This window comes from Misgurnus anguillicaudatus, chromosome 6, assembly GCF_027580225.2.
Source record: "Misgurnus anguillicaudatus chromosome 6, ASM2758022v2, whole genome shotgun sequence".
Taxonomy (NCBI): domain Eukaryota; kingdom Metazoa; phylum Chordata; class Actinopteri; order Cypriniformes; family Cobitidae; genus Misgurnus; species Misgurnus anguillicaudatus.
Genome location: NC_073342.2, coordinates 25,462,901 through 25,489,705, shown reverse-complemented (window position 1 = coordinate 25,489,705; position 26,805 = coordinate 25,462,901). Strand labels below are relative to the sequence as shown.

Sequence of the window (26,805 nt, the reverse complement as noted above, 5' to 3'; positions counted from 1 at the left end):
GCGTGCGGCCCCCCTTGTGTACGGTGCATTCCTTCGCGGCCCCTCAAAGAAAATTTGTGACAAAAAACTATTCTAAAACTCAACATTTTAATAAAAAAAAAAAATTATACAAAAAAGTAGTGCTTTTGGTTAGTAGCCTTATTTTTTTAGGTTTAACTACACAGAATTCATGATAAATTAATGTATTTCATAAAATGTCATAAAACTGGGGCCCCCCTGGCACCATCTCTCGGGCCCCCAGTTTGAAAACTACTGCCTTAGGTTACTTTAACTTTGGTAAATATTTCTTAATTTAAGAATTTTCAGATAATTATGGATGAATAAATGGATATTTATGCTGAAAACCAAGACAAAAAGACATTCATTTTTTTTCGCGGTGTACTTTTTTTGGTACCTTGGATTAGTGCTTTGCTCTCTATTCCCACATCATGGTCAAACATTTAATAAAATCTTTCTTTAAATGTGACATGTGTTGGTCACACAGGGTGTCAGCGGTCAGTAAACTCGACTTTGTTTAGGAGTTACTCTGTTTAAGTGCTGCTGGATCTCTTCATCAGTCTGATCCTCATCATGAGGCTCAGGACAGGAGCGATCTGACAGTGATCCGCACTGCAGCTCTGATTCTGCTGATGGCAGCAGCGTTTCACAGCATCTGTTTACTGTCAGAGATCTAGGTCATGCTGTGCTTGAGGCAGAAATGTGTGTGACACACCCACAACCACACACACCTATGTTCCTCGAGGATCATCAATATACATCCATGAACATACACGCACATATAAAATTATTGAAATAGATATAAAATGGACGGACAGACAGACAGATTGACTGGTAGATGGACAGATGAATGGATGGCTGGACGGATGGACGGACGGATGAAAGACAGACAGACAGATGGCCGGACAGATAAATAAATAGACAGGCGGATGGACGGACGGACAGATAGACAGACGGATGGGCAAATGGACAGATAGATAAAATGATAGACAGTCAAACAGGCAACAGACAGATATATCGAATTATAAACAGATGGACAGACTGATAAAATAATAGATAGACAGACAGACAAACAGAACGATAGAAAGAGAGACAGACAGAAAAGCTAGACGACAGACAAATGGATGGAAAGAGATAAATAGATAGGTAGATAGATAGGTAGATAGATAGATAGATAGATAGATAGATAGATAGATAGATAGATAGATAGATAGATAGATAGATAGATAGATAGATAGATAGATAGATAGATAGATAGACAGACAGACAGACAGACAGACAGACAGACAGACAGATGGGCGAACAGATAGACAGATAGATAAATAGATGGGTGGACAGATAGGTAGACAGACAGATAGATGGGTGGGCAGATAGATAAAAAGATAGACAGACAGACAGACAGATAGACAGATAAATAGACAGACAGATGGGCAGACAGATAGATAAATAGACAGACAGTGGGATGGACGGACGGACAGACAGACGGAAGGGCAAACGGACAGATAGATAAAACGAAAGACAGTCAAACTGACAACAGACAGATAGATAGAATGATAAACAGATGGACAGACTGATAAAATTATAGATAGACAGACAGACAGACAAACAGAACGATAGAAAGAGAGACAGACAGAAAACTGAACGACAGACAAATGAATGGAAAGAGATAAATAGATAGGTAGATAGATAGACAGACAGACAGACAGACAGACAGACAGATAAATAGATGGGTGGACAGATAGACAGATAAATAGACAGACAGACAGATGGGCAGACAGATAGATAAATAGACAGACAGACAGACAGACAGACAGACAGACGGAAGAGCAAACGGACAGATAGATAAAACGATAGACAGTCAAACTGACAACAGACAGATAGATAGAATGATAAACAGATGGACAGACTGATAACATTATAGATAGACAGACAGACAAACAGAACGATAGAAAGAGAGACAGACAGAAAACTGAACGACACAAATCAAATGGATGGAAAGAGATAGACAAAATGATATATGGATGGATAGATAGATAGATAGATAGATAGATAGACAGATAGGCGGACAGATAGATAAACAGACAGACAGAGAGACAGACAGACAGATGGGCGGACAGATAAATAGACAGACAGGCAGATAGATGGGTGCAGATAGATAGAAAGACAGACAGACAGATAAGGTGGACAGAGAGATAAATAGATGGACAGACAGAAAGATAGATATATGGGCGGAGAAATAGATAAATAGATAGACAGACAGACAGACAGACAGACGGGCGGACAGATAGATAAATAGACAGACTCACAGGCAAATGGACAGATAGATAGATAGATAGATAGATAGATAGATAGATAGATAGATAGATAGATAGATAGATAGATAGATAGATAGATAGATAGATAGATAGATAGATAGATAGATAGATAGATAGATAGATAGATAGATAGATAGATAGATAGATAGATAGACAGAAAGACAGATGGATAAAACGATAGACAGTAAAACAGACAACAGACAGACAGATATATCGAATGATAAACAGATGGACAGACAGATAAAATTATAGATAGACAGACGGACAGACAAACAGAACGATAGAAAAACAGACAGACAGAAAACTGAATGACAGACAAATGGATGGAAAGAGATAGACAAAATGATATACAAACAGACAGATGACAGACAAATAGACAGAATGATAGACAGACAGACAGATAGATAGATAGAATGATAGACAGACAGACAAACAAACAAACAAACAAACAAACAGAAAGACAGATAGATAGAATGACAGACAGACAGATAAATAAAACAATAGACAACAATAGAAAATATAGACATATTTAGATAAAAGATAGATGGACGGACAGATAGATAAAACGTTAGACAGTCAGACAGATAACAGACAGATAGAATAATAAACAGGTGGACAGATAGATAGAATGATAGCCAGACAGACAGATGGAAAGATAGATAGACAGACAGAGAGACAGAAAGATACTGTAGAGAAAAACAGATAGATGGATGGATGGATGGATGGACGGACGGACAGATAGATGTGTAATTTTATATTTTCTATACAAACGTGTAATGATTTTGAGTAATAGAGACTCTGAAGCTTTTTTAATTAGCAGGACTTGTTATGTTATGCTTAGTGTGGCTGTCTTACATCAACAGCTTTCCCCTGACGTATAAAGAGTCTAATCTCTCGTGTTTATGGTCCCAGCACGTTCACACCGAGACACAAGACGTTTAGCACACGGTTATGTAACACCTGCCAAGTTACACTGTCAGCACTGCACAGATCAGACTCTAAACGCCTTAAATGTGCCCCATGAATCATGGACTGTACTACACCTGTTCAAATAAAATTGATTTGCAGGCTTGTTTTTGTAAGAGATAAATGTGTTTATGTTATTACAATTTTATTTTATAACTTTATTTGTGACCAGATTACATTAATATCACCTGGCATCTCAGATGTATATGACGGTATATGACGCATTTTAATAAAAAATTATTCATTTGTTTTCAAACATGATAAACAGTACCACCCACCAAAGTATGCTTTAACTAGCTGTATAGTTACCAGTCATGACCTTAAAATGATCCAGCAATGAACTCATGGGTTTAGCTGGCTTGTGCACCTTATCAGTCATACGTGTATAATATTCCTGCTATTTTTAGGACTGAATAATCTCTTTGTTTTATCTCTGCTCTGCTCATCTAAGCAAGTCTAACATTATACGTTATTAGTTACATAAAGACAGTACCAACCTGCTGTGACAGGCACTGGTTTGTGCTGGTGTAAAGCACGTGCGTTCACACCTGCTGATGTCACGCGGCAAACTTTTGTTCTGGATATGCAGTCACATGGTTTGACATTCAAGTACCATTTTCTAATAAAACACAATGCCGAAAAGCAAAGCGACAAGCCACAATAAAGTTGGCACACAGGTCAGGCACACTATACAATTCTGAATCAGCAGTTTAATACAAAGTATACAATTCGGTTCAAGCTCTCGTCCAATGCCAGATAAACATTCCCGCACAGAAAAGCCACCTGAATTTCACATCTGCAAAATCATGTGATCATAGGAAACGTATGGCTTGAATAAATTCCCATTTAAAATCTATAAACCTTAAAAAAAATCCTGCGTTATTTTTGGGACAAACCCAACCCATTGGGTTGTAATTTTCCATACAGCTAAAAATTCATTTCTTTGGCCAAAAATAAGTTTAAAATATATGCTAAATACATTTTGTAGAAAGTTAAGCTTTATTAAATATATGGTAACACTTAGTTAATGGAACAAACCATGATCAATACAATTTTTACAGTATTATTATTAATAATCTTTAATAATGTTAGTTAATAGAAATAAAGCTTTTAATTATTTGTTCATGTTAAATCACAGTGCATTAACTAACGTTAACAAGATTTTAATAAAGTATTAGTATTGTTGAAATTAATATTAACAAAGATTAATAAATGCTGTATAAGTGCAGTTCATTATTAGTTCATCTTAACTAATGTAGTTAACTAATGAACATTATTGTAAAGTGTTACCAAATATATTTTTGAATTTAAAAATATATTTAGTTTTAACCTTCATATATTAACAAATATCTTCCAAAGTGTATTTTGATGCAACAAATATATTTCTAATGTTAACAACCCATACTGCAAAAAATATTTTTCCTGGCCAAAAAATTTATAAGTATGAATAAGATATACAATTACAAGTATACTTTTGCAGTTGAAAATATATTTAATTTTAACATGTTTTAAGTTGTTTACAGTTGTTTTTTCCAATGTGACATTAATATAAATGCTTTAAAATAAATTTTAAAAAATATTTATACAAAAAATCGCTAAGAAATATACTAGTGAAAAATATTTTTTGTTAAATTATTTAAATATATATATATTTTTTTTGGGCCATTTTTGTACACTGAAAAAAATACTTTGCTGCCTTAAAATTTTTGTTAAATCAACTCAGATTTACAAGTCATGTCAATAGAGATGAGTTGCCACAACTTATAAAATATAGTTGAAAAAACTCAACTTAATTTTATAAGTTATAACAACTCACCTGTAGTTATAACAACTCACCTCTAGTCAAGATAAATAATTGTAAATTGAGATGACTTGTAAATCCGAGTTAATTCAACAAAAAATGTTAAGGCAGCAAAGTATTTTTTACATATAAATATTTTTTAAGTATATTTGAAAATATATATATTTTTTGCTGTATTGGTTAACCCAGTGGTTCTCAAAAATTTTGTCATGCGGCCCCCCCTAAAGATAATGTATGACATAAAACTTCAAATTTTAATTAATCATATTAATATTCTACATATTAAATTACACAACGTATTGCTATTGGTTAGTAGCCTTATGTTTCTGCTGAGGTTTAGTTACACATACATTATGATAAATTAATGTATTTTATAAAATGTCATAAAACTGGGGCCACGGCCCCCAGTTTGAGAACCTCTGGATTAACCTGTGCTGGGTGTTTAACTAAAAATGCTGGGTTGTTTTAACCTATTGTAAACATTTTGGGGATTGATTTAACCCAACAGGTTTGTCCATTTTTGACCCAACAATGGGTTGAAAAAAAAATTTTTTTAGAGTGTATGTGATCACATGTGAAACCAATGGGTTCACATTTGAAAAACATCACCACAAATGGACAACATATCATGTGATCCTTCAAGAAAGTTAAAGGTTCTTTATGGCGCCACATAGCAAAAAAAAGGCATTGTGAAGCACCTCTATTGAACCCATTTAATGCATGATATTTTAGCATAAACAGCAAAAATACTGTAGTTGATGTTATAATTATACTTTTAAATATGCATTTAGGTTTGTTTTAGGGCCTTCATGCAACAGAACACTAATTCTCTGCTTTAGAGTTCAAATGGCTCCGTCTGCTCCCCAAGAAAACCCCCAAACTAATCGGGGGGGCTGTAATCTTTTTACACACTAGTTTAGGTCAACAGAGAGGGCTCTGTCAGTAGCATTAAGACACCAGTCTAATGCCAACTAAGTATTAAGAAGGATTCTTGGTTCACAGAGATCATCTCTTCATCAGACTGCACGCTGTCTACTGGTTATTCATCTCTGGAGTTTAAACAAACCAATCTGGGAACGTCCCGAACCAACAGTCAACGCAAATCCTGTTACACCTGTTTGAACGGCATGTTGTGGCTTTTGGCACAGTCCGGTGCTTTCAAACAAAACAAATCTTTTGGCAATTAAAAGGTCACTTAATTGCCGTTCGGTGTTTATGAGCAATCCCGCCACCTGTTGTGCTCGCGACTCCAATTAAAGACCCTCCGGCGAGGCCGGTGAGATGGCATGTGCTGCCGTCCGGCTTTTGTGTGTGTGTGACCTCACACTGCTTAAGATCTTAATAAGATAGATACACAAATCAAAAGAAAAAAGCAAATCACTGACTTCAGCCCTCTAATTACCAGTAAATCACACAGGGGTTACATCCAGAGAGCAGGCACCATATGGCAGCGTGCGGAGTCGGGGTCGACCTGCAGTCTCACAAGCAGCTAATTGTTTTCTTTCCCTGCTCCCCCCACTTTTAAACTCAACTCTTTGTTATCTTGAGAGAATATGTTTTATGGTCGGATAATCTGATTAGTTGATTCGAAATGGTAGGATGGTAAAGGTGAGTTAGAGGGAGTTGTCATTTGTTTTTTGTTATATGTGTGACTCATGGGTTGACAGGGCATGTCTTCAGGTTTTCTGCAGTGTGACATGCATAGAAAATAATATGATTTATAATTACATGTAATTATGGTAAGCTCCTTTTTTTGTGTACAACAAAATGTAGTTCTCAGAAATTAAGGTACAAAAGTTGTCACTGGGGCGGCACACCTTCAAAAAGTACACACTGAGCGCATATTAGTACCTCTAAGGTACATATCTGTGAATTAGTACTGATAGGGGGCAAGGTTTCTCTCTCAAAACTGACAGATTTCAGGTGATCTCTTGGCTTTCTATGCCATTTTGCACCTTGTTCTCTTCATGTGTTCAATACTTATTCCCTGTGTCATTTCACTTAATTTATTATGACTCAACTTGTATACTTAAATATTCTGATATTTTTGTATGAATTCAATGTTTGGCTTGATGGCTACATCTGGTGGAAATTTGTGTCAATAGCCCACTTAGAAATCCCCTTACTGATAAAAATGCTTATGTGTCAAATACTTATTTTCGCCGCTGTGTATATATATATATATATATATATATATATATATACACACACACATATGTATATAATCACGATCAAATATATAAAAAAATAAACAAGACAGCGTGGTGAAAGCATCTAAAATTACATATCGTGCAAATTTATATGACTTTGTACAATGTGAATTATACAAAAACATATGATTATAAAGAGAAATGCTGAATGCTGAACACAACCTCAAAGATTGTGTTCAATATGTTATTAATTTTTTATGTAACCCTTTATAAAATATAAAAAATAAAGTTTTGTGTGTTATAAAATATCTTACATATCAAGCCCTATATTGTTATTGTATATTGTATATACATAATCACGAACAAAAATGTATATAAATAATAAATATATAGGGCAGTACCCTTTCAAAAAGCTCACATTTGTACCTAAAGGGTGCATATTAGTATATCAAAGGAACCTATTGGGACCTTTTTACAGGGCACCGGCCCAGTGACAACTGTTGTACCTATTTTCTGACAGTGTAATAATAGAAATTAATTTGTACTTTGAACTGAAAGGCCAGTGATTAAAAAGTGAAAAAGTCAATTCAACCTACTATTTTAAGTTTTGACTTGTGACAAGTTGACATAACTTCTAAAAATATATGTTGATTTCACATATATTTTTTTAAATGTATAAACTTAAAAAGATACATCTACAATGTACACTTTTCCTTATTTATTCACATAAATCTAAACCTAAAATATAGACTATTATAGAAACAATGTAAAAACATAATGAAAAACACTCGTGTTGTTTGTCAACAGCTCTGAAATGACTTTAGTTTACTTATAGGAAAACATGGCACGGTCAATCATTGTCTGACACATTACTGAACATCATTTTCTGAGTAATGACAAGATTTAAATCCAGCAGATTTGGGTAACTGGAGCCAATGCAGATTATTATTGCCTGTGTTTAACTGGTGGACAGTTGAGGATTAAATAATGATGAAATCACAAAACTTTAGTGGGGAATCTCCTATAGCAGATGTTCTCTACAGACTGTCTTTATAAGATCGTTTATTCATTTCCTGTCATGATGTATATTAAACACTTCATATTTGTCAGATTTTGTCATGACCAAAATGATCATGTACATCTCAGTAAATTTAAAAGTCAATCTTAAAGACTTTCAATTTTGTATTTATTTGTGATATGCTTTTAAATGACGTAAGAAATACAGTGCTCAGCTGTGGCTAGGTTACGGTATTTTCTCCGGCAATAATATGATTTCATTATTAACTGTATGTGACTCTGGACCAGAGATACAACTATTTGAAAATCTAGAATCTGAGGGTGCAAAGAATGAAAATACAAAAGTAGTCAAAAAGTTGTCCAAATGAAGTCCTTAGCAACACATTACTAATGATAAATAAATATATTTACAGAAGGAAATGTACAAAATATCTTCATGGAATATGATCTTTACTTAATATCCTAATAATTTGTGGCATAAAAATCGATTTTGAGCTATTGCAATACTTGTGCGAATTATAACTGGCATTGTTTTTCAGGGTCACGTATATTATGAAAGTTGTGATTTATTGTAAGGTGAACCTATACTAACTCTTGTGCTTATCAAAACATTTAAAATGATAAAATAATGAGTTTAATTTAAAGAGCACCAATTTTGTTGCTAAAAAACAACGTTATTTTGTGTATTTGGTATAATATGTTTGTGTGGTTTATGATTAAAAACACATTATTTTCCACATACGGTACATATTTGTAGCTCCAGATTTCACTCCCTTCCTGAAATGCACGGATTTGAAAAACTCTGTCCCTGATTGGCCAGCTAATGTGTACGTTGTGATTGGCCTGAACACCTCTGACATCAGCCGAAAATTTGACGCTCCTTACCATGTTTGAAAGATTCGCTCACAATGCAATGCTAACAGGTGTTAACTTACAAGCTGTGAGTCCAAGCGGGAGGAATTATGATAATGTCGGTCTTGTCTACATCACTAATCCCAGGAAGTAAACTGTTGCCTACAATCCATGTACTTGTTGTAGTCCAAGAAAATAGATTTATCTTGTAGACGATAACACGCGTCATTGTTTACTTTGGGGTTTGTACCTTTTGCCTACCGTTAACATGTACTAATACACACTTACACACCAAAGGAAATGTAAAAACATGAATAAGACAATTGGTGCTCTTTAAATCAAAATATTCATAATTATTAATAGCTGAATGAACCAGATTACTTTAGGTAACATTCTTGACTATATAACTATATTTGTATACCACTTTCGCTAAGAATTAACTTTTTGAGACCCCTAAACTTTTACGCCTTTTAGGGAAGGGGGATGAGGTGGGACCCTCATTATTCCATATAAGTAAGGAATCACTTTTGCATCACAGTTGAATCATAACCAAAACTCATGTGCCAATCCATAAAATCAATATTGATACCCAATCGGCACATTCTTTGTAATTCTTTGTGACCTTGACTGGTCATTTTTGAAGGAAACAGCAAATAGTGGAAAAAGGGAGAGATTGAGAGACATGACTCAACCCAAATCCTATTGTTTATTCATTTCTCTCCACACTTGTTGTGGATGGAGCTAATACTGAGTGTGACGGATTGATCCAACCCTAGATGGACAGTAAAGATTAAGAGGGATGACAAATAGGCACTTGCTTACACAGCGCTTGCTACTAATCCCCTTGTCTTCCTTTAGGGAGCCCACGGTGGACTTAGAGTCACTCACTGTTTGGCATCGCCAGTCACACCATGAAGAGGTGACAGTCAGACAGAGATACACTGAACCCAAACCAGAGACCTCCATAAGGAGAACTTTTTGTGGATTCATCTCCAGATCTAGATTTCAAAAGCAAGATCTTTAAAAGGGCGTGTTTTGGGAACTTCTGCAATTTATTGAATGGAGGATCCAATGTCTGAAATGTCCATATCATTTGCATCATCCACAGATTCTTCAAGGAGCAACTCTACAGATGACAGACACGAGGGTAAGTTACACTTCCATCTTAAAATTAACTTGTAGTGGACATGCAACAAGTGTTTAATGAACCATTGCACTTGCAAACATGGACTTAATGGCCAATGCTGGCTTATAAATGTTTGTTTTAATGATTAAACATTGCAAAAAAAAAATTTTGTAAAGATATATTTGAACATTTGGCCAAATCTCCTAAAATGTGATCTTCTCAAACATCATTATTTAGGTAATATTTCAACACTAGGTCCTAATTTGAGAGATTTGGAAATATGTAATTTATCAGCTTTACTGTGTTTTCGCAGGTAGAAGTCCAGCTCCTGGCAAAATCTTAAACTCAGGATTGCTGTGCAAAGTCTGTTCAGACACCAGCAGTGGAAAACACTATGGTATATATGCTTGTAATGGATGCAGTGGCTTTTTCAAACGCAGCGTGAGACGCAGACTCATCTACAGGTGAGAACAACTCACGTATACTTAAAAATAAAGGTGGTTTCATGAAGAACCTTAAACATCTAAAGAACTTTCTGAATGGTTCTTTGGGGAACCAAAAATGCTTTGTTCATGTTTAAGTTCACATGAATATGACTCTTATGTTAAAATTTTCAGATGTCAGGCTGGTACCGGTATGTGTCCCGTGGATAAAGCCCATCGTAATCAGTGCCAGGCCTGCCGCTTGAAGAAATGCCTTCAGGCTGGCATGAACAAGGATGGTGAGTATGCATCTATTTTACTTCCTCATTTATCTTCTCGACTCATTTCTAATCTTCTCAACTTCTCCGTCCACCTCTCAGCTGTTCAGAATGAACGTCAGCCCCGCAGTACGGCTCAGGTCAGGTTAGACGCTTTGGATGTTGACAAAGATAAGGAGCACCTGGCGACCACTCTGGAGCCCACGTCTTCTTCAACCTGCTCTGTCATCAACCGTTCGATCCCCATCATCAGCTCCACAGATACCAACCAGCACTCCGGCAGTCCCAAAAACGGGCATCGCTTCATGGCCAGCCTCATGACGGCTGAGACCTGCGCCAAACTGGAGCCAGAAGACGGTGAGGAGCTTAATCCATTGTATAAACATTTATCAGCGTTTATCAAAGCTCCTGAGAAGATTTAAAGATGCTTCTTATCTAGCCTAACCAGCTCAATTGCATTAGCATATACCTAAATAATTATGGTAATGGTCATCCAATACCAAACAAATATAAACTAGTCTGGACTAGAAGTGGATATGTTGGTCTAACTGTGGGTTTACACCAGATGTGAGTTCAACGATTTAGTACATCCAAAGTCAATGCAAAGATGCGATCAGACACGCGGGGCGATGCGAATAACGCGATATGGGCGGCACGTTTACCGCGAAAAGACGCGCGATTCGCCTCCAACGCGTCTTCTCCTAAGTTGAAAATATTCAACTCGAGCGAAAAAATCGCATGACACGAAGTTAAATCCCGCAAGTAATCTAGTGTGAGTAATGCAATGCCCATCGTTTGGTGTGTATGTAGCATAATGGTGCGTTCAGACCAGCCGTTGTAGAGGCGTCAAGCGCGATTGATTTCAATGTTAAGTCAATGTAAAGATGGGTTGACACGCGTCTGGAAGTCTCGCGGCGCAAATGAGGCGTTTAGCGCGGTAGACGCGATTCCGGCTCATTTGCACGTCTAGTTTGTGTGGATGACGCGAATAGAGCGTTGCCGCGGAAACGCGTGACTTGAAAAATTTGAACTTTGCCGGAAAAATGTGCCACGTTAACCAATCAGGAGCTTGCTCTAGTAGTGACGTGATTACAGAAAGCGAGCGGAGTGTCAGAAGCCCCTCCCATGACGTGAATTTCCGCGTGAATGTCTCGATAACTAGAATTTCACGTGTGAATGAAGCGAGTAAACCCAAAATGTTTAAGCGGCAAACTAGACGCGGTAGACGCGAATTTGACGCCTCAACGCGGCTGTTGTGAACCCATGGTAACAGGTTATAAGCTATATTATATTTGCAGTATTTTAACAATAAGTCTCTTTGCAGTTGATGAAAACATTGACGTGACCAGTAATGAACCCGAGAGGAGCTCTCCAGAGTACGGCAGTGCTCTCTACCCCACACGGGCTCCCGAAAGTGTGTACGAGACCTCGGCCCGCCTGCTCTTCATGTCTGTTAAATGGGCCAAGAACCTGCCAGTGTTTTCCCATTTGCCTTTCAGAGATCAGGTAAGAGTCATAAGAGTATGATAAATCTTGCTGTCTGACATGCGAGTACTATCCAAAATAGCAGATCTAAGCCCACCTCTCTTTGTGTTTTAAGGTGATACTGCTCGAGGAAGCGTGGAGCGAGCTTTTTCTCCTGTGTGCGATACAGTGGTCTCTACCCTTGGACAACTGTCCCCTGTTGTCCTTACCTGATCTCTCGCCTCCAGGACAAGGCAAGGGAAGCCCATCCGCTTCAGATATCAGGGTCCTGCAAGAAGTGTTCAGTCGATTCAAACCCCTGCAAGTGGATCCGACTGAGTTTGCATGCTTGAAAGCCATTGTCCTGTTTAAGCCAGGTGTGTGGGATGTATATGAATCCATTTAACTAAATGCAATGAATTGGTATTAGAATTGGAATAATTTTAACTTTCTGTTACAGAAACACGAGGACTTAAAGACCCAGAACAGGTGGAGAACCTACAAGATCAGTCACAGGTGCTGTTAGCTCAGCATATGCACACTTTATACCCCAACCAAGTTGCCAGGTGCGAAAATAGTAAAGTAATATTTGCATAAGAAGTAATTTTGAGAGAGGACAGAATACAAATTCTTCTTAATCTTTATCCTCAGGTTTGGCAGATTATTGCTTCTCCTCCCGTCTCTACATTTTGTGAGTTCAGAGAGAATCGAGCAGCTCTTCTTTCAGAGAACCATCGGGAACACGCCGATGGAGAAACTCCTCTGTGATATGTTCAAAAACTGAGAAGTGTAAAATTGTCTGGACTTTAGGTGCTTTGCTTCACTGCCATGCTAGTTAATATGCCAATGAATCTGCCTGAATGTTAAAAAGCTCAAATGTATATAGACCATTTTATTTTGCATAGGTTGCATATTTTATATCGCTGTATGTCGTATTTTGTCTCTTTTTATTTGTGTTAGTTTTTATACTCATAACATTGCTCTTGTCTATGCATATCCATTATGTAAAATCCTAGATATTTGTCACAGCCTGTTAAAAATACAAATTGCCTTCCAATGCTCGTATAATGCAATATTTTTTTTAGCAAAACATTGAAAGTTTGAAGACTCTAAAATGGGATGCTACTATATGGGATGCTTTATACTTAAAATATATATACCTCTATTTTGTAGGACATATAAATAAATAAATGTATTTCTTATTACATTGTCCTGTCTTCTCTCAGCGTATATTTTAATATCACACTAACATTATTTTGAGTTTACATAAACTCAAACTGAAATACAATGCAATCCCATACGGCAATATTTTTTTTTATATTTCAAAATATACAAAATATATTTCAAAATATACAAAAAATTGGCAAAAAATATATTGCTTGAAATATATTTCAAAATATAAAAAAAATATATCGATGAAAATATATTTTTGTAAAACAAGTAAATACATTTTAAAGCATTAAAAAATATATTTAGCCCTCCATATATTTACGTCACACTGGAAGAAAAACTTTGTTTATTTTACAAACCTGTAAACATAACAGTTTTAAAACGTGCTACAACTTGGAAAATGCATATCTCCTTCTTAAGGTTAATGTATATTTTACACTGTCCCTGTTTAAATAAATATATAAAATGGTTAAAATCAAATATATTTTCAACTTCAAAAATATACTTTATAAAATTAACTTGTATTTAGCATATATTTAAAATATATTTAGGCAAAAAAAAATTACCATATGGGATGTAAAATTAGAAATGTATTTGCTTGCCCTTAAAATACATTTAAAAAAATATGTTGATATATAAAGTTAAAACTAAATATATTTTGAAATTTTCAAAAATGTATTCAATTGAGCATAACATTCTACAAAATGTATTTAGCATATATTTAAAATTATTTTTGGCCAAAGAAATTTATTTTTTTGCAATATGGGATTGATCACAATATGAATGCATTTTAAATACAGGCCTATTTACAAAAGGACATTCTTATCTTTAAACAAGAGCTCTCCAATCTTTTTCAAGCCAGGCTTAATGACTGTGTAGTAGCCTACCATATAAAGTGATTTACAGCACGTACATTGTTATAATGCTTTATCTTAAGCGATTTTTTATGCTCTTCATATACATTTTTATATAAATATCTACTATAACTTTTTTGTTTGACGATTATTTTGATTTAAAAAAATATTTAAAATACAAACAATAACTGGACCCGCTTCTTGAAGTTTTGCCATGTTATTTTACCTCCGTTACTCCAGAGGGCGCAATAACACATGTCTACACTGCATGACGTCATGCTAAATGCGTCAGAACGCGGAAGTGTTGTTTGTTTTGATCATTTTGCGACGGATGGAGTTCAAAATACGCTGTTTCCAAGCAACATACACCAAAACAATCACGCACCGAGGCTGATTTAATGTAAGAGCATAAAAATGTTCGGCAAATCTACAGATTATGAGTATCGATCACTTGCACAGAGAGATGAGTGCAGTAATGCACCGGGTTTGTTTTCACATGCTGCCTTCACTTACAGTCAGAGTGATCAGAGAGGACATTCATTCGATTATGTGCCTAAAATCAATCAAAATGACTTCACAGATAAATCCACACACACTACATCCCTACTGAGAAAAACAAATCTTATTGTTTCATATAAAAATTTTGCATGCGTTTCTGCAAAACATCAAAGATACAAAAATACTTTGTTTCTTTCTCAGATAAATCTCAAGGATTTCTGTCCTGGATTTGCAACTTGATCGTTACGTTCCTGCTTTTCCTGGTCACCTTTATAACCTTTCCCATATCTGGATGGTTTGTTTTAAAGGTCAGTTTCATATAATCAGTAGAGATTTAGATCTTACTTTCTTTGGAGAATTTTGATGGCAGAGTATTATTTTCAGGTCGTACCAAACTACGAGAGGATAGTTGTTTTTCGTCTGGGTCGGATCCGTCCACCTAAAGGTCCAGGAGTGGTTCTGGTTCTGCCCTTGATTGATCAGTGGCAGAGGGTTGACCTGCGAACCAGAGCCTTCAACATTCCTCCCTGCAAGGTACAATCTAAGTTTATATGAAACAACTGTAATACAAAACTGTTCTCAGATAAGTGTTAGAAGTGCTGAAATGTAAAATAATAATATTGAAGTACCTTTCTCTCAACAGGTGAGCACTAAAGATGGCGGTCTGGTGTCGGTAGGAGCAGATATTCAGTTTCGGATATGGAGTCCAGTGATGTCAGTGGTGGCAGTGCAGGATCTGAACGCCTCCACTCGACTCACGGCACAGAACGCAATGATGCAGAGCCTCAACAAAAAAACCCTGAGGGAAATACAGAGAGAGAGAATCAAACTTGGAGAGTATCTCGGGGTAAGAGACAACAGATTTTTTACTAGGGGTGTTCCGATGAATGCCGATATATACTAATAATACGTGTCCGAAAACTATTCTGAATCGCACAGCCGATATTAATCACAGCTATTTCATGTACTACGTCTTTTGATCAGTAAGACCTTATCGATCTGAAATCACTGTTAGTCGTATCACGCGAGTCGTTTATGGGTCATTCTACAAAAAAGGTGGAAATGCTTGTCCCTTGCTTTTGCAGACCCCTTAGTCCTTTAATTTGACCCAATAATCCTATAATGATATATATTTAATAAATATAGACTGTCCTTAAAATGATGAGAGAGTTTATTTATTTAATTTTCTTTTTTAAAACTTTTTTTAAATGTCTGGTCCTGAAAATTTCCCTTTCTCTTTGATCATACATGGAAGTTGAACTGTGTACTTATTATTTAAAACCATGTTTTTTTATAAAACAAATCTAATTTACATTTACCTTTAACCCTGGATGAATTTACTACAACACTAAAATGGTCAAAATAAACTATTAAAATGAATAATATCAAATAAATATTTGTCCCCCCAAATTTATGTCATTGGTGTTATCCGACCAAAAGAACTTTTATTTTGAAACAATGCATCAGCTCTTGGAAGTTTTTTATGGGTCGAGAGGACAGTGAAAGAAGTGCAGTGGAGGAAGGCAAAAGGTTTTTGAGATGTCTTACCTCATTTGTCTAAAATATCATGATATATCTAAGAATTTTGAGATAAGATTTTTTGGATGTCATTAGTGTTACTCTTTTGGAGTGTTAAGATCTTTACATAAAAATACATTATACTGAATAAGAATGTGATTGTTACATCTCTGATGAAATAGCACATGGCAGCCATTTTGTTAAAATATTTTTTTTTCTGTAAATTGTCATTGGTGTTGCCGTCATTAGTGTTACTTCTCTAATGAGTACTTCCTAAGCACTATTCCTTTAACTGACCAACATAAAAGCAAAAAACAAAACAAGATGGAAAATTTTATTTAAGTTTGTAAGTTTTATCATATTCGTTATCTATTATTATATTCTAATTTTGTCATGAGTGTTACATTATGTCATTGGTGTTAAACCAAGTTTTGGTGTTATGAATGTATTTTCTTGTACTTTCTAGTAATATTTTGTTGTTGATATGGGATGTAAGACATTGTTGATATTTCAGGCTTTGCATCAAAGCCTTTTTGGTTGAATATTTTTGTTTTTGTTGGTTTTAAAGAAAAAAGTCAAACTGAGAATCAAATAATTTCATACAATGCTTGGTAAAGATGAAGAATTTAATTAAACAAATATTAATAATCAATTATTTTTCTTGCTGTTATCATTCCTCTACTCAACCTTTAACTAAATACACAAGCTGTAATGAGAAAAAATATTTAGTATCAACATTAAGTTGTTTAAATCACAGGTAACACCAATGACAAATAAATGACTCATGCATTCTTTATTAAAATGTATTAAAAAGTTAAAAATAGATTAAGCTCCCTGTTTTGTGGATTCATAGATTTGACAAGTTAGTTAATGCTATTAAAGAAGTTTTGGGTATCTTGAAAGAAGTTCATTTAAGCAAATTTCCATCACCCGAATTCCACCTTTTCTGTAGAATGACCCTTATAACATGCATTTGAAAAAGCAAACATAATAATTTTACATATTCTTAATTATCATAAAAAACCTGAAAAAGGTTTGAAGAACAGCAATATAAATATATTCTTGAGTCATTTTCTGGAGCTGCGTGTGTATGGTTCTTCGTCTGCAGCGCATATTGAGTTTCTGCACAAGAGCGCCCTCTGGGTTTTGGATGTAGTGGGAATTCACCGTAATTCATTGAGAAGCATAGCAAGCATCATCGGCCGATATATCGGTGCACACCTAATTTTTAACATTCACTTTACAAGCACAGCACTAAGCAGTGCTATAAACATCAAAAAAGTAACATGATTTCGAAAAATTAGTTCACCCAAAAACAAAAATTCTTTGAACAAAAAAGTAAAAGTGTATATTAATTGTATAAATTTGTAATAAAATAATAAAAAAGAAAAAAAAACAGAGAAAGCCAATAAATATTAAAATTTATCAGGTGATACCGCATGCCTGTAGAATTTTTTTTTTTACAACATTTCACTTAAAATATGCTTATGCAGATGGACATGAATGAGATGACAAAGCCGTGGGGTCTGGAAGTGGACCGTGTTGAGCTCCTGCTGGAGGGTGTCCTCCGGGAACCAGAAGGGTCTCAGTCAGGAGGACCTTTTATTATGCCCCCATCTGTCCCGGGGTTAGAAGGTCTTACTGGGCCTATACAGCAACTAGCCATGCATTTTCTGAGCCAGACGTCTGAATCTCACACCAGTAAAGGTGATATTTACAATCCTTCACGAATCACGATTTCATTTTGGACAGATCAGAATAAAAAAATATGTCCAGATGAATTTGGAAAAAATTTAAAGCCTAAAAATGTAAAAACAATCTTAAGAGGGATCATATATATGTGTTGGGATTGAAACACTCCAATCCAAGTTTGTCAAGCCAACATAATAAAAACGTACATAATGTTTTGGTTCCTCTTAGATACAGTGAGTTTCGCAGATGAGCTGAGTTCAGCACCTGCAGCAGATGTTAAATACAGCAGTGTGGAGGGACTGTTGGATCGAGTCAGATCGGTACTGAATGAAGAACTGGTCCATCAGATCAAAGCCTGTTATCGCTTTCAGATCTCCACTGACTCTGGACAAACCAACAACTACTATGTTGATCTGACAGAAGGTAGGACATGAAGAACAGATTTAGAGATCACTAAATTTACTCTGTACTGCTTTTTTTACGTTATTCCCAAAGCCCAATTGCATGTTAAATTAAATATTTTGGCTAATTCGATAATAAGGTATCAATAAAGTGATATAGTCTCATGCCATATTTTACTGCTTAAAGTCAATTCTTGCTTGTGTCATTTTCTAATCCTGTTGCACCAAAAAATGGTTTGAGATAGATTTTAATACTTTTAAATGTTAATGCATTAAATGCACAAAAATTTCAAAGTATATGGAACCTGACAGTACACAGAACATTTTTATAATTGGGTATTAGGTGGATTGGGACCGATTGTACCAATGGAGAATGAGTCATCTCTAGGATGATTTGTATATTATGGTGAAATGTATAGTGCCTTATGGTTTTGTGTGTCTGTGTCGAGGTTGTGGAGCGTGTGGTGTGGGTGTCTTGCCAAAAGATCCAGATGTTTCTCTGAGCGCAAGCGAGCAGGATCTGCTAGCCATGTTTCAGGGTGACCTGACGCCGTTTGCCGCTTACAGCAGCCGTCGACTGAGAGTAGATGGAGATCTGAACACCGCCATGAAGCTCGAAACTCTTATTAGAGTTCTCAAGAGCACATGAGAGGACTGATCATATTCACTCGGATATATTTATATTGATCTAATTTATTTGACGAGTGTACAAAATTTACAGCTATTGGTAAAATTAAGATTTAAACTATTACAATAATTATTAAGTTATAATAACATTTCATGTTCAAAATGGTTATATAAGGCATTTCATTTCTTGTTGTTTCAGTGTCATTTTTATCACTCATGTGTTTATAATTTTGTCTAGTGTTGTATTTCAGTTGACATATTTACACAAATCTATTTATTACTGATTTATGAGATTACTTTTAAATAAATATATTTAATAAATAAATATATTTAATATAAATTGTTTTGGATCATTTGTATGCTTATGGTTAGTGTTTATGCTTTGGTGAGTAGCCTTGTTGCACAAGGTTGTGTGTCTCTCAGAAGCTGACATCTGACCTCGCCTATCCTTGGACCCTACGCACAGTTGTTTATAGAGAAAACTATTACAAGGTTAATTCACCAAAGGCTTCATTTGCAGTGTTGTTATGCATTGATGCAGACATACTGTATGTTGACTGAGCATGTGCAGTTCTGCTTATATATAACGGAAAACTATGTTGTTACATTTATGCATTTGGCAGAGTCTTCATCTAAAGCAACTTACAGTGCATTTAAGTATATTTTTATATGAGTACCCTGGGATTAAACACACAATCTTTTGGGCTGCTAACACAATGCTCTACCAGTTGAACTACAGGAACACTGTTAATGTTGTGACAAAAATCTGAATTAAAACGGTTATTATGTCTTTATTGTAGTTATCCTTTGTGTATAATTTGCCGTTTTTCCCGTTTCACCTTCAGCTGGATTTTAAACAATATTGAAAGAATTAGCATCTATTCTTATTGGCTGCTTCATAAAATTGATTATATAAAATTTGCCACAAATTTTTTTCCAATTGCAAACATTCAAACATATGCCTTCAGATTTTTAAAAAGGTTTCAGGTGCACACTTATCCTTAAATAATATATGCTTGGTTTTGTATCACAAGTCTCTTGATATTCTGGTCTTGTGCCTCTAGTTCAAAGTATGATTAGTTAGATTTTCTTGTTCATTTTTTCTACCAGATAAAAATCAAGTGGAAAAAGTGGGTGGTCTCAGCATACGTCCTTGGTGCACCCCATATCATTTTTGACATGAGTAGGAAGTCGTATAAAGACCAAAACCCACTTTTCATTAGACAAAGAAAGAGAGAGAGAGATCAGATGGCCAGGTGGAGTCTGAGCGGCCGTTCGCCTCAGTTTCTGTCCACACTAAAGGAACTGTCGCAGATAAGAAGCAATCACACTGGAAATGTACCTGCTGTTAGAGAAGCACTGTATGCCAGGGAAAACTCAACAGTTCGGCCATACAATGAAATACCTGGGCTGTGGAAGAACAGTCTGGCAAATCTCTATACTTTTTGGAAAATGGATGGATTTAGGAATATTCATCGGATTATGGTGCACAATTTCAATATGTTTGGTCCTATTTACAGGTAAAATGTAATTTTTGGGGGGTTTGCTTTACCGCATGAGCATATACAGGGTGTTGGGAAAACTGGCAAAAAATTATTTTCAAGAAAAAAAATCTTAGTATTTTTGTCTTGTTTTCAGTAAAATATCTAAAAATTCTTAAAGTAAGATGCCTTTTCTTGATGAGCAAAATGAACTAGAAAAATAAGTCTAGTTTTTAGACCAAAAATATCAAATTTAAGTGATTTTGTGCATAAACAAGCAAAAAATGGGGGTAGGCTAATTTTTCTTGAATTTAGTGTTAAAGAAAAATGTTCAAGATTTTTTTGCTTATCCCATTGGCAGATTTTTTAGCTTGTTTATGCAGAAAATCACTTAAATTAGATACTTATTTTCTTGGGTCGTTTTGCTCATCAAGAAAAAGCATCTTACTTTAAGAATTTGTATATATTTTTACTGAAAACAAGACAAAAATACTAAGAAAATGTTTTCTTGAAAATAATTTTTTGCAGTGAAGATCCTGACTTCAAAGCTGGAAAAAGTCTAGAAAATTTCTACAGTGAATTCCACTATATGACCAGTTGTCCCACATGAAAAAAATAGTATACATTAGTATTTACTATAGTAAACTGTAGTTTAATTATAGTAATTACTACACTTTATTAATGTATACTACAGCTATTCTGTAGTGATTTGACAAACTGTGGTATAGTATTTACTATTAAACAGTCGTTAATTGTAATATAACTACTAAACTTTATTCATGTATACTACAGTATTCTGTAGTATTAACTACTATAATGAATTGACAAACTGTAGTAAATACTGTAATATACTTTAATATTTACTATGGTAAGATTTAAAACACTAGTTTTTGGATATTGTATGATAAGGTTAAAAACACTATAGTATCTTTCACTATAGTATCTGTGAATATTAAACTATACTACAATATTTTTGTGGGATTAATTCTTTTTCAGTGACAAATATCAGTCTTGTGTATGCAGGGTTCCCACACATTTTGGTTCTTATATTTTTATTTATAATTGGATTATAAAATATTTTAGTCCATAAATTCTTCTAATCAAATATTATACAAATAGTGTTAACAATAAAGTACAATAAATCTGAACATAATAATTAAAATGATTTTTTCACTATACTATGGGCCATTGCTAAGATATATGGGGCGTGTTATACACTTTGTACAGTATCCAAATGGGTAAAATATACTATAGAGAGCAATAATGTACTCGGTTGTTTCCCTGATATCGGCCCCGACTACAACCTCTTTCAATCTGAACAGGGAAAAAATCGGATACTACGAAAGTGTGAACATCATCAGACCTGAAGATGCTGCTATCTTGTTTAAAGCCGAGGGTCATTATCCCCAAAGACTCAGGGTGGAAGCCTGGACCTCCTACAGGGACTACAGGAACCGCAAATACGGTGTACTGCTCAAGTAAGCATCATATTTTCTGTAAGTGATTTTAGGTTTTCTGGAATTTTCTTTAACACTTAAATTTGTTTTATCGCAGAGATGGAGAGGACTGGAAACATAATAGGATCATTTTAAACCGGGAGGTCATTTCTCCAAAGGTGCAGGGCAACTTTGTGCCTCTGCTGGATGAAGTAGGTCAGGACTTTGTGGCTCGTGTTTATAAGAAGATCGAGAGAAGCGGACAAAATGAATGGACCACAGATCTGTCCCATGAGCTCTTTAAGTATGCACTGGAATGTAAGCTGGATTATACAAATAAAGGCTGTTTTACTTCTTTTTAGGATTATATAGTGCATGTACACTTAAACATTAAAAGGACACTCCACTTTTTTGAAAATAGGCTAATTTTCCAGCTCCCCTAGAGTTAAACATTTGATTTTTACTGTTTTGGAATCCATTCAGCTGACCTCCAGATTAGCGGATTAGACTATTAGCATTGCGCTAAAAAATTAGCTACTTTTAATAGCAGGGGACTATTTTCGGGCAGTGCATAATATCATTGCACCTCGTACAGCCATGTTACAGCAGCAACAGTAATAATTCCTTGATTAATACGCCGGAATGAGAGTATAGTTCCTAGCCATATCTGCATAGAAAATCACAACTTTTAAGTTTCCGTCGGTCTTAGTACACGATGTAACTACAGAAGAGTCAAGTTTTAAATAGGAAAAATATCGAAACTCTTTGGTTTTCGCGCAATGCTAATGGTCTAATCAGATTCAATGGATTGTGCTAAGCTATGCTAAAAGTGCTAGCGCCAGACCCAGAGATCAGCTGAATGGATTCCAAAACAGTAAAAATCAAATGTTTAACTCTAGGGGAGCTGGAAAATGAGCATATTTAAAAAAAAAGTGGAATGTCCCTTTAAATAGCCCATGTGATTTTTATCAAGTGTGAATATATGCATAAATACTAGTCTCACGTCATCCATTTCTGGTCTGTTTCTGTCAGCTGTGAGTGCGGTATTGTACGGCGAGCGCTTGGGTCTGCTGTTGGACTACATTGATCCGGATGCCCAGCATTTCATTGACTGTATCACCCTCATGTTTAAGACCACATCCCCTATGCTGTACCTCCCGCCGGCTTTGCTTCGTCGCCTAGGGGCCAAGATATGGAAAGACCACATTGACGCCTGGGATGGCATCTTTAACCAAGGTAAAAGAGCAACCGATGTGTACAGAAACACAATGGAATATAAAAGGAAACAAAATGACACACAGTTGTTTCATAAAACATGGCTCGATGATGCACTGAAGCCACCAAGCATGGCCCCACCCCTAACACAATTGCGAGGTTGTAGGTATTAGAAAGTTAAGAGAGACTGCAGCTTTCCCGTGAGGGGCGTGGTTTCAGCGCCGACAGCGGACACGCCCAGCGTTTGAGAATCACTAAATACTTTTCATATAAATATTTGTCAAATACAGTGCCAAATCAGAGCTAGCTGGCATGAACTTGTCTGCACCAGCATCTTGACCATATGACTGATTTGTTTGATAAAACAGCGGATCGATGCATCCAGAGAATCTACAGGCAGCTGAGGAAAGCTCCTGAAGCCGATGGGAAGTATCCGGGCGTGCTGGCCAGCCTTCTAATGTTGGACCAGCTGTCCATTGAGGACATTAAAGCGAGCATCACCGAGCTGATGGCTGGAGGGGTGGACACTGTATGCTAAATCATCAATCTTAAATCCTCATCTCATCCATGCTTTCAAATAAATTTGTAGGCGTAATTGCAAGACTTCTGTGTGTATAGACGTCTATTACGCTGCTGTGGACGCTGTACGAGCTGGCCCGCCACCCAGACCTGCAGGAGGAGATCCGGGCAGAGATCTCAGCTGCTCGTGTGGCCTCTAAGGGTGACATGGTGCAGATGCTCAAAATGGTTCCTCTGCTTAAAGGAGCTCTGAAGGAAACTCTGAGGTATGGGAAGTTAAACATGTTTATTATGTTTAAAAAAGGGTAATCAGTGATTTAGGTCCAATCAAAAAACCTGTCTTCTTTAAGGTTACACCCTGTTGCAGTAAGCCTACAAAGATACATCACTACAGATATCGTCATTCAAAATTACCACATTCCAGCTGGGGTGAGTATGTACCCATCACTGATGGAAATGACTAAATAAATTGATGAAAGTGTTTTTGGATTGTATGAATGTGTTCTCTATTAAACAGACATTAGTTCAGCTTGGTCTCTATGCTATGGGTCGTGATCATCGGGTCTTCCCGCATCCAGAGCAGTACCGACCATCTCGCTGGCTTAGAAACGAGAGCCACTACTTCAGGAGTCTGGGCTTTGGGTTCGGCCCACGCCAGTGCCTTGGTCGCAGGATCGCAGAGACAGAGATGCAGCTCTTCCTTATTCATGTATGTTTCATTTCAAATCTTTATTCTCTTGGAAAAGCATCAATTCACAATGCACTTATATTACATTTATACATATATTTTTTTATATTTCAGCTTTAATTTAGATGTAAACTAAATAAAATAAGATGATATATTAAGGAATTGCATATGAAATCATAATCTTTTAGAAAATTCCTGCACCTCCTGCTTTAGTCTCTCATGGTGTCCCCCAAGGTTCAGTTCTCAGCCCTCTTCTTTTTCCTAACGTATACGTTTCATTTTAACCAGATCATTATGGTTTTATGTTTTATTGCAATGTTAGTTATATGCAAATCTGTTTTTCATGATCAGCTCGGAATTACAACCTAACTACAATTCTTACTTTTGCTATTTGTGATCTCGTATGTGTACAGATGCTGGAGAACTTCAAGTTTGAGAAGCAGAGACAGGTGGAAGTAAGAAGCACGTTTGAGCTGATCATTCTTCCTGAAAAGCCCATAATGCTAACAATCAAACCACTTCACAAAGGCACATAGCACAGCTGTAAACAGGAAATGATGTCACTAGAATGCTGACCTTCATGGACAGCAGATTCAGTATACTATTAGTCAGAACTTTGGACTTAATTAATGTTTCTCATGATCCTAAAGATATTATGATTTAAATGTTTATGCCTAAATGTTTGAAAATGGGCTTTAAAAACACTTAAATAACTTTATTCACTAAACACATTTTTATTTTATTTTAAATTAAACCAAAGGCTGAAATGTTGTTTTACTAGAAGTTAAACTAGATGGTGAAAGATAGTAACCAATACAGAAAACAGCATACTATTATTGTAAAAAACAGTCATAAAAATGAATGAAAAGGTGTTCAAAATGTCTTATTGTTTTTGAAGTATAATTATTGCAAGAAATTTTTTAATTTTCCACATCTTCCCCCTTACACTTTGGATCAATAGATTAATAAATACTTTCAAATATTTAGATTTTTTTAGTAAAGGTGGCTAGAATAAAGTTCTGACATTGTGCCAGCATTTATATAAATACATTACACTTTTGTGATGTATTCTTTCATTAATAAAAAAATATTATTTTGAGAATTAGTTTTTAAATACAGGGATATGATGTTGTAGTTTTTTAATACAGTGATATGACGTTGTCACTTCAGAGGGTCCAGTTGTCCATGTCGAACCCGCCCCAACACAGAGTCAGTCACACTTTTCTATTAGAAAATTAAATAATAATGACTTATTTTTATAGATGAATACAGTTAATGTGTTTTTATGAACTATGTAGAAATGTTTAATATTAAGGCCGAAGTATGGCTAATTTTTTTTACGCGTATGCGAGGGTCTGCGTACAGTGCGCGTGATGCAATTTTCGTCATCAGAAGAGCGCCCACGAACTGTTTTTAAAACCCCATTGGCAGATTTTTTGCTTGTTTTATGCACAAATTCACTTAAATTTGATATTTTTGGTCTAAAAAACTTAGACTTATTTTCTTGGGTCGTTTTGCTCATCAAGAAAAAGCATCTTAATTTAAGAATTTTTAGATATTTTTACTGAAAACAAGACAAAAATACTAAGAATTTTTTTCTTGAAAATCATTTTTTGCAGTGTGTGCATTTGACCATGCGCGTACGTTCGCATACACGTAAAAAACAGACTATACTCCGGGCTTTAAACCTATACATAACTCACCACGGGCAGGTCATGAAAAATCATGGTTGATGTTCTGGCAAATCCATGTTCATATTCACTTAGTCTGGTCAACATCTCTTGTTTCTCTTTACCCCACTGTTTGGAGATTTCTTTAAGCTGAAACACAATAAACATACACAACAAAAATGCTTATGTTTTCTAACTACCGGTACAAACATACAATTTGTTTTTGATTAATTTTGTGGAGTTTCCTTGATGCAACAACAGCATGAAATGGTGCTACTGTTCTGTGGAATACTTGATTCTGATTGGCGTTAAACATTTATAAATATCGACTTTTTACTTACTGTAGTTGTACTTGTGTACATTAATAAAATAAATAAAACTCATACCAACTCTTGTCAATGTGTTACAGTATTTAGCATGTAAGGTATCCCTTATTTATAAACAAAAAATGTATTATTTTTGCCTCTTTAGCAGATCCTCTCTAGGAAAAAGAGCCTGACAATATCAAATAATAAAATAAAACCGATTCAATCACAGGCCTGGACTTAAACTCACATGATCACCAAAACCATCAAAACACTTACCACTGCACCACGGCTCCAACCCATAGTTTACTCAATGAAAGCAAATGTATCTTATCATAAAATC

At 35.5% G+C, this 26,805-nt stretch overlaps 4 protein-coding genes across 5 annotated transcripts in view; 3 read left to right on the top strand and 1 right to left on the bottom strand.

Moving 5' to 3' along the window:
- Window positions 1–9,563: 9,563 nt before the first annotated feature.
- Window positions 9,564–13,595, top strand: nr2e3 (nuclear receptor subfamily 2, group E, member 3). Of its 2 annotated transcripts, XM_055192275.2 has the most exons (8): window positions 9,570–10,245; window positions 10,538–10,688; window positions 10,842–10,945; window positions 11,027–11,281; window positions 12,249–12,430; window positions 12,525–12,765; window positions 12,849–12,954; window positions 13,040–13,594. In XM_055192275.2, the coding sequence occupies exons 1-8, from the start codon at window positions 10,158–10,160 to the stop codon at window positions 13,170–13,172; spliced, it is 1,260 nt and encodes a 419-aa protein (XP_055048250.1). In that variant the 5' UTR covers window positions 9,570–10,157; the 3' UTR covers window positions 13,173–13,594. The 2 variants fall into 2 exon arrangements, with proteins under 2 accessions (XP_055048249.1, XP_055048250.1); XM_055192274.2 differs by having other exon boundaries at window positions 9,564–10,245; window positions 10,842–11,281; window positions 13,040–13,595.
- Window positions 13,596–14,683: 1,088 nt separating this feature from the next.
- stoml1 (stomatin (EPB72)-like 1) lies at window positions 14,684–19,488 on the top strand. The gene is made up of 7 exons (XM_073868847.1): window positions 14,684–14,999; window positions 15,119–15,218; window positions 15,295–15,444; window positions 15,554–15,757; window positions 17,922–18,135; window positions 18,349–18,543; window positions 18,971–19,488. The coding sequence occupies exons 1-7, from the start codon at window positions 14,827–14,829 to the stop codon at window positions 19,168–19,170; spliced, it is 1,236 nt and encodes a 411-aa protein (XP_073724948.1). The 5' UTR covers window positions 14,684–14,826; the 3' UTR covers window positions 19,171–19,488.
- Window positions 19,489–20,355: 867 nt separating this feature from the next.
- On the top strand, window positions 20,356–26,339 carry LOC129433626 (cholesterol side-chain cleavage enzyme, mitochondrial). Its single transcript, XM_055192270.2, has 9 exons — window positions 20,356–20,668; window positions 21,952–22,107; window positions 22,184–22,383; window positions 23,098–23,301; window positions 23,649–23,809; window positions 23,899–24,065; window positions 24,150–24,228; window positions 24,317–24,508; window positions 24,901–26,339. Exons 1-9 carry the CDS (start codon window positions 20,397–20,399, stop codon window positions 25,021–25,023), a joined length of 1,554 nt encoding a protein of 517 aa, XP_055048245.2. The 5' UTR covers window positions 20,356–20,396; the 3' UTR covers window positions 25,024–26,339.
- The window catches only part of ccdc33 (coiled-coil domain containing 33), a 116,231-nt gene continuing 115,037 nt past the window's right edge, over window positions 25,612–26,805 (bottom strand). Inside the window, exons 22-23 of the mRNA XM_073868846.1 lie at window positions 26,191–26,307; window positions 25,612–25,711 (exon numbers count right to left, since the gene is read on the bottom strand). Coding sequence (XP_073724947.1) covers window positions 25,649–25,711; window positions 26,191–26,307 — 180 coding nt within the window. The 3' untranslated portion in view covers window positions 25,612–25,648. The remainder of the gene's footprint in view (window positions 25,712–26,190; window positions 26,308–26,805) is intronic.